Below are 8,306 nucleotides of genomic sequence, written 5' to 3'. Positions count from 1 at the left end.
GTAATCGACAGCCAGGGATTTTCTTTCTGGCAGATGAAATGTTCTTTCTTGGCCAAGATGAGCCAGATGTTCCAGCTTTCTGAGCTCGGCCTGGCTTTGATTTATGCCCCTTTCAATCCTAGAAACAGAAAGGTAAAAGAAGCAGATTCCCGTCCCAGGTCTGTTTCGTCTGGTAAGAGAGGTGGAGAGAGGAACAAGGCCCATGCTTCTGGTCAACTCAGCCACGGAGAATCTGACAGCAAACAGACCTTTTTCAGAGTTATGGAGGAGAGGTTACAGAAACAAGGAAATAGCCGCTCTCAATCCAGTTTAAAAAGAAACAGTCTGATTTCTGCAAGAAATGGTTTTTAACTCAGCTGAAGCTGATTTTCTATTCAACCGCTTGACAATTTTAAAAGGCTGAACAATGTGTTAAAAGCAGCAGTAAAAACTATCAGGGGGAAAAAAGAATCAAACTCTAATATTTGGCAGCTTTTCTTTAAACTTCCAAAGGACTCTGAATAGGAACCATCCGATTAATTGTCCTTTTGACGTGGCCAGATATAAACTTCTACAATGTGTGGAAAGAAATCAAATACTAAGATATTTCCGTGCTAGGTGTGAGAGTAATTCCAAGGAATTTACGACTGAGTAGCCCAAGTTAGAAAATATGGGGCAGTGTTTGCAATTACAGGCAGAAAGTAGCAGGATTCCTATGCAAATATCTTTGCTATGCAAATATGGAATGAGGGTTGAGCCATTCCTAGATCATTCTGGCGTTTAAAGCTCTCCTTTGGGACCTGATCTACAAATTAAAGTTTTGCACAAGTGGGATGTTCCATCGTCTTCACAGAGGTGACATTTGTCAGGAATAGGTTTCCACGGCATAAAAATGAGAAGATGGCCATAGAATGTGCCAGATTATTTATTTATCCTCATGGTGATTTATCATATAATGAAATGGACATACCTCTGCCCTCAGGAGGCAATGATGTAGTAGAGGAAGATTCAGGGAAAGGGCCCAGTGAAGCTGGGGTTTCCTCTTCCCACTCCCCAAAAAATCCAAACCACGTTTCCTTGGCCCTCCCAGCAACCTTCCGTCAAGTTGAAGGAATGCAATTTCTCCTTGTTAAGAGGAAGAAAGGCCTGCTCTTTGAAAGGCTTTGTGTGTACCCTTCTCAACCACCACTTGATGCACAAGTGACCCTTCAAAACAAACAAAAAAATTGCTCAAACTAATCGCTCCAAGATGACTTGACTAGCAATCTCAAATGAGTCTCTCTCAACATATTCCTCCATTAAAACAGTTTCCAGCCCCTCTAAGACAATAGCCTTTCCAAAGGCTCGTAAAAATTATAGCTGAGACAAGATGTTTGCAACATCCTGTGTCGTCCATATTTTACTGTGTGCGCAGCTGAAGCGAGTGTTGCAACGGCCCGTAGAAAGGCGCTCCAAATGATCAAGCTGTGGATCGTTGGGTTTGGGGTCCTTGACTTTCACAACTTGGCAGTGGAAGGAGATTAATAAGATGAACTGCAAACCTCAAACGTTGGATACTCTCTATGGGCTACTGAGGTGCGAGGCTAAATCTCACGTACAAGAATGCACCACCAGGATGATTCACGGTTGAAAATCCGTGCATTTTCTCCAAAAGTGGCCATGGCTTGTTTCACCCAATGTAAATTATGCTAATGCCATTAAAGTCTGTTATACTCAAATAAGATGTCTAGACGAAGGGAGCATATATAAAAGAAATGCAAACACAACTCGGTTTCTTCACCACTGTATTTTGAATTAACTTTACAATCATTTGTCTAACAGTATATTTTAAGTCGATGGAAACCAGATGTGATTCTGGGCTATCCTCCCTGGTGCTTAAGTGTTAAAGGCACGACCTGAAATGTACAAAGGAAGGCTTTTTTTTTTCCTTATCCTGATCTCTGCATAGGTATAAAATAGGAAAACTCGGGGAGCTGGTCCCCTTTTTCCACAGTCCCTGCTTCAATTATTCCAGAAATAGAACAGCACTTTATTCCATATCTGTTCAGGACCCATGCTTGGCATATCTGCCAAATATGTTGGACTACAATTCCCATCACCCTGCCAGCAGAGCTTAGACTGATCCACACACGAAGCCACAAGATGTACAAGATGTAATATGAAACTGTGCTAAAGGGTCTGGTGTGGACATCCATCAAACTAACAGAAAGGAGAATGTTGGGCCCAAACTGACATACTATCACTTCTATGGGCTGAGCCAGCACTAACAGGAGAAATATGATCTGGTTCACACAGGAGGCTGGCAGCATAAACTTTATGGTAGAAAGGCCAGGCAGAATTTATTTTAAGGCAAAGAAACCAATCACAATATCAACATTTTGTATCAGTGAAACTGCAGACCCCAAGTGATATCTTTGCAAAAACACCCAGTGCCTCAAATCAAGAGTTATTTTGAATATTAATTTCCAAGTACAGTTAAAACTGTTGCAGTCAGAGAGTTGTCTTATACAAGCAGAAGAGAGTCTTCCACGAAGTCACAAAGACGCTCACTCCTTAAACATTTGAAATTATTGAGAAACAACAGAGAAGCCTTCTTCAACGGGGGGGTCTCTATGCATAGGGGACTTCAATACATGTCCAAAAGGGGCAGGGCTTCAAATGCACTATTGACTTTTTTGACCTCCCCATTTCACTTAACTCCGGTTCATTGAATAAGCTGCAGCTATCTGATGTGAGGTTATCTGAGGGACCACCTCTCCCCGATCACATCAGCCCGCCCATTAGATCCGGCAGGGAAGGTATGCTATGGGTTCCATCGGCCAGGGACTTCATTTGGGTGGGTCCCAGGAGGCGGGCCTTCTCTGCCGTGGCTCCCTCCTTGTGGAACATTCTCCCCCCTACGATCAGGCTCACCCCTTCCCTGCTGTCATTTCGGAAGTCCCTCACGACCCGGTTGTGTCATCAGGCCTGGGTGCCCAGAGACATTCTTAGATGGCTCCACTGTGATTGACAATTCTGTTCTCTCCGAGGGGTTTCTATATTTTAAAATCTATTTTTTAAAATGTGTGATAATCTTTTTATTCTAAGAATCGCCTTTTACCTTTTTATAATGCTTGTTTTTATTCACTTGTTATTTTGTTGTACGCCGCCCAGTCGCTTTGTGTGAGATGGGCGGCTATATAAATGTGACGTATAAATAAAATAAATAAACTAGCTAGATCACACACCATGCTAAGCCTTCAACCATGGTTTATAAACTACAATGGGCTGGTTTCATAGAACACAATAACCCAGACCCAAACAAATCACATTATAGCTTTAGCACAATGTGTGCATGTAAGAACAACCCTACTGGATCAAGCCAAGGCCTATCTTAGCCCTGCAATTTGTTTCACCCCATGGCCAACCCAGATGTCTCAAGACGTTCCCAACCAGGAAGGAGAGACACAGCCCTTGACAGGCCCATCCTCCACGAATGTATTCAACTCACTTTTACAGCCATCCAAGCTGGTGGCCATCACATCTTGCTTGAATGAATTCCACAGGTTAATTCTGCACTGGGTGAGGAAGGGCATCCTTTTGTCTGTTCTACATCTACATCTATATACTGGCTGGGGAATTCTGGGAGTGGAAGTCCACACATCTTAAAGTTGCCAAGTTCGAAAAACACTGGTGTAGACCAAAGTCTCAGCCTGAGCACGTCAAGAGACCTGCTTCTTAAGACTGGCAGGACTGGCTAAGCAGACAGCTCCAGCTACCGAACGCTCAGAACACAGGGCCACACGGTTGTGCCACTTTCGAAAGAGAACAGTTCCTTTGAGAGTTGTCAACAGAATAATTTATTAACTTCCAATCCTCAAATCCCAGTGTTTTCAACTGCAACATTTTTCCCACTATCACCGCCACCTGCAGCAGCAATAGTATCAGGAAAAAAATAAAAATAAAATAATAATAATAATAATAATAATAATAATAATAATATAAAATAAAAAAAACATTCAGAATTGAACGAGTGAGTTCCAGGTCTTACTTCTTTCAAAGCAGTGCTTGAACATGCAAAGAGTTGCAGCACTAGCAAAAAATAAAATAAAATACAGGGAAGCGAGGATCCTTTTGCCTCAGCAAAAAACGTTGCGTGGTCTGCCTATCCCCAAATTAAACCAGTGCTCATGTCCATCAGGCCACGGGGAAAAAAACAAAAGCAATCTCTTCTGAAAATAGGAAAAGGGCGTATTTTGCTAGGAAAATGAGGTTTCTTCAAGGCAAGGCATTAAAAAGTGTCTCAGAATGACAGCAGCAGTATAAATCATTTGGGGCCTTTGTGGAAAAAAAAATAACGGCGGAGGTATAGTGACACGCGAAAGGAACCTGGTGGCGTTACAGTTTTTGCTCAGCCACGCGCTGCAAGCAATGCCTCCTGTAGGAATCCTTATTGTGCATCTCGATCACGGCATCCCTGACGAGCTCGAGGAACATCTGAGGCCAGAGTTTCTGCAAAGACTCGTATTTCATATGGATGTCAGCTGCCTCCTTCACTAACTGCTGGATGTAGGTTTGGCAGAACTTCTTCTTGTCCTTCATTTCCTGCACAGAAGAACCACTGTTGAGGGCAAAAATTGGGAAACAGACCCTTGCTGGAACTGCAAAGTTTAATTATAAAAAAAAAGACCAAAGAGTGAACAGAGAATGGGGGGAGGAAGGGCAGCCAACATGGTGGTCCCCAGAGAATCAAAGTTACCCAAAATGGTAAGGCAACCTGCCTTTCAGGAGAATTCAAACCACTGAGTGTCTTTGATCTCCACAAGAAGGGGAGAAAGTTAGTCAATTTTTAGATATAGGGGGAAAGAAGGAAGGAAGGAAGGAAGGAAGGAAGGAAGGAAGGAAGGAAGGAAGGAAGGAAGGAAGGAAGGAAGGAAGGAAGGAAGGGAGGGAGGGAGGGAGGGAGGGAGGGAGGGAGGGAGGGATTGATTTAGCCAGGTAGATGAGTAGCAAGATATTTTCCACCTCAAGTGTCAGCCTTACTAGGCAAACCAGACAGGAAACATGACCAGATGAGCTAATTCTACTTTATTGTAAGGCTACATTAACAGAATCTTGCAAGTCTGAAAGTACAATTCTCACCCTGTCTCCTTTACTCACTATATACACTATCAAATATGAGAGATTTTACTTAAAGAGGAGACACCTAAAAAAGTCAACTCAACAAACTCGCTGCATTCAACTGCCCCAAATGTCTACACTAGATGCTGCCGAGTGGAAGACGGGTCTGAAGCGACCAGAAATCTAGCTGTCTACAGGAAAGGAAGATTCATACAATCATTCAGACAACAAATAATGAGTAAACCTAACCCTTGAATTGTATGTGGCTGAAAAGCAGCCAATAAAATAAATAAATCATTCTGCACGGGTTCGTTCCCAACCTTGTGTCCATAATACGTTATCTATACTTTTGCCGATGAGCTCCTAATCTGTTGATAGTCGTTTTCCAGCCAAGGAAGCGGGAGGAAAGATTGAAAGAGGGAGGGGGAAACTGTCTTCAAACCCAGCTGGGATGGGCAGAGTGTGTGGGTCAACTTATGGATCCTTTTCATAGTGCTACTGCTGTTTGCGGAGCGGCAAGCATCACTTATTTTCCTGTTGGATCTTGAAATGAATTGTTCCACTAGATCAGCGTTCCTCAACCTTGGCCGCTTGAAGATGCGTGGACTTCACATGCAAGCTGGCTGGGGAATTCTGGGACTTGAAGTCCACGCATCTTCAAGCGGCCAAGGTTGAGAAACACTGCACTAGGTGGAAATCAGCAGTGCTCTTTCAGGCACAAGAAATTATAATAGATGAACGACTGTGACCAAACAAAAGCTGATCATTGAATTGTCTTCCTTCTGTAGCGCTAAATCTGTCCAGATCACCTACCTCCTGCTTCTCTGTCTGTAAAACCCCTGAAATATAATTCAGCATGGATCGGGTACCATTTTCCCCTTCAAGCTTCTGGCGGCTGTTGCCATTGTCACTCGCACCCCCAAATTTTTTTCCTTTGGCCTCCAAAAGAAAGCATAGTTGTTTCTTCCTGGGAACAGACAAGGGAAAAAGGAGATTTACAAGTTTGTCAAATACTGCAGAGCCTTATCACGGACCGAGTTACCTTCATTTTTGCTCATCCATGGGTTTATGAGAACCTGATTTATTTGTTCACTGCATATGTGATCTGCTCTGTGTATTTATTTCTCTCTCGTGCCAGAATTTCAGAACTGCAATCACTTAGTATTTGGACAAACAGTGTCTGTCAAACATGCTTGACAAATACTGTCCATGAAATCTCCAAAACAGTGAGGGATGAGATCTAAAACCCGGGGGGGGGGAGCTCAAATATGAGTGAAAAATGAAAAATAAATACTACTCTGTTCAAGTATGAGGGAGGAGAATGGTTGCGCTGCATAGCCTGAGATACTGAATGGATATTTATGCCTGTAGCAGGAGGCTTCTCATCCAAGGCCCTTGTAACCAAAAAGCCACTTGCAGCTCTCGGCTTAACATTAACACCAGCATCCCTTCGCACCCACAAAGGTGCCCCTCCACTTAATCTCAGTTATTGACCTGCAATCGCCAAGCAGTGAAATCAGGCGGTAATAGGGCACGTTGGAAGATGCCACGTAGGCCAAGATCCCAAACAGTCTTTCAGCCATTATCATGTCATTCTGTGTAACCTGCAGAGGAGGAAGGGAAAAAAGAGGGCTCAGAGGGGCCAAAGGAAAGCAGTTTCAACCGAAGATTTGTGCAAGAGTCCAAACGAGGGCTTTGCTCGGGACCTACAATCCTTCAACAGCTCTTGTGCAAGAGACAGTATAACTGAGGCACAATATCCATACGTATTTAAGGAGGCCAGCAGTGGATCCTCTTAGATTTCCAAACTTGCAAACTGTATCACATTCCCAGTGGATCACAACTAATCAAATGCATACATACATACCTACATGTTTCTCTCTCTCTCTCTCTCTCTCAATGCGTAATAAATAAATACATACCTATACACACAATCTCAGGGGTATAAGAATGATCCAACAAGTTCTCATACAAGTAATTTATGTGGAATTAAGAAAAACATCAACAACGAGATAATATTAGAAATGTAATGGCATATTTGTTTTATAAGATTCTGAAGTACTTAAAGTACTTTCCCTTCTGGGAGGTTTCAATTGAGTTAAGGAGTTTGGCCCCCTTCATCCTCTGCTCTATGATTAACAAATGCCAAGAAAGAACTGAAAAGTAAAGCTTGCAAGCTGCATTTTTAAAATACATTTAACGAGCTCTCAGATGCAAGCCCAAGTTCGTAACCGATTACAAATGATGTTTTCCAAGCCTTTTAAGGTTTGCTGCGTGTCCAGAATCATCCTTTTTAAAGATGCCCCAGTTACAGAATATAGAACACTGCTGTCAAATCAATAAATAAATAAATCAAGCAAGCAGTGTGATTCCTTCCCCCACCCTCCTAATTTCCTGACTGCATTTTGCTTTACTCCTGACTCCAATTTTCTCATGTTTTTTCCTGTTGGAAATTTTGCTTGGTTCAGCCGATACATTTGTTGGCTTATCTGGCACACGCACACATGCACGCACACACCAGAGGTCTTATAAGGAATCTGCCTATGTCAGCAGTGCAACTAGAGTATGAAAACTCTTAAGAGTCCATCATGATTCAGACATCAGAAAGAGGCAGTGAAATTCTCAGAAGTGTTTGTTCGACGGCTGTACACTGTGAATTCCTGTTTTATGGGTGGCAAAAGTCAAGCCAGTTTCAGGATCATCTAAACCCAGCTCTAACTGTTCAGGAAATGTATTAGCTTCTGAGACTAAACAACCATGTTGCCTGACTTGAAGTGAACTGCAGTTACCCTTAGCCACAGTTTATCGTGCCAGACAACATCAAAGAAATTGCATCTGAAATCTTTCTTCCAGCCAGGCAACCGGGAAGAGAAGCAAGGCCTCGAAACACAAATGCAGCGAGGAAACCTTCACTTTCTTACCTCTAATCCATTGATCTTTTGCAGGTTAAAATGGCTCAGCCTAAACAGAACGTAAAACTTCCACAAGGTGAAGGTGACCACCGGGTTTCCCTGAGCCTCAACTGTTAACTGCTCGAGCCGGCGAACTTGGGCTAAGGCGTTGAACTGCTGCAGCATCGTAAGGTTGGTCTCCTTGAATTTCAAGTGCTGCAAGTAATACAACAGGCAAGCAAAGGGAGACGTGAGAAAGGCAAGAGACCGCTGATGACCAAACACCCACTTGGGAACAGTATTTATGATGATGATGGTCAAGGGGGTTTGGGAGGA

At 43.0% G+C, this 8,306-nt stretch overlaps 1 protein-coding gene across 2 annotated transcripts in view; it reads right to left on the bottom strand.

Annotated features, from left to right (window-relative positions):
* Nucleotides 1-1,763: 1,763 nt before the first annotated feature.
* LRRC49 (leucine rich repeat containing 49) overlaps nucleotides 1,764-8,306 on the bottom strand; it is a 28,258-nt gene continuing 21,715 nt past the window's right edge. For both annotated transcript variants that reach the window (XM_088148350.1, XM_007434690.4), the window contains 4 exons: nucleotides 8,001-8,186; nucleotides 6,574-6,683; nucleotides 5,893-6,046; nucleotides 1,764-4,563 (listed from right to left, as the gene is read on the bottom strand). In XM_088148350.1, coding sequence (XP_088004476.1) covers nucleotides 4,357-4,563; nucleotides 5,893-6,046; nucleotides 6,574-6,683; nucleotides 8,001-8,186 — 657 coding nt within the window. In that variant the 3' untranslated portion in view covers nucleotides 1,764-4,356. The remainder of the gene's footprint in view (nucleotides 4,564-5,892; nucleotides 6,047-6,573; nucleotides 6,684-8,000; nucleotides 8,187-8,306) is intronic.

Source organism: Python bivittatus, unplaced genomic scaffold, assembly GCF_059951505.1.
Source record: "Python bivittatus isolate LINGU-HERP-01145 unplaced genomic scaffold, Pbiv_v1 ctg000530_np1212, whole genome shotgun sequence".
In the NCBI taxonomy this organism is placed as follows: domain Eukaryota; kingdom Metazoa; phylum Chordata; class Lepidosauria; order Squamata; family Pythonidae; genus Python; species Python bivittatus.
Note: the sequence above shows the minus strand (reverse complement) of the source record. Positions and strands in the feature narration are given on the sequence as shown.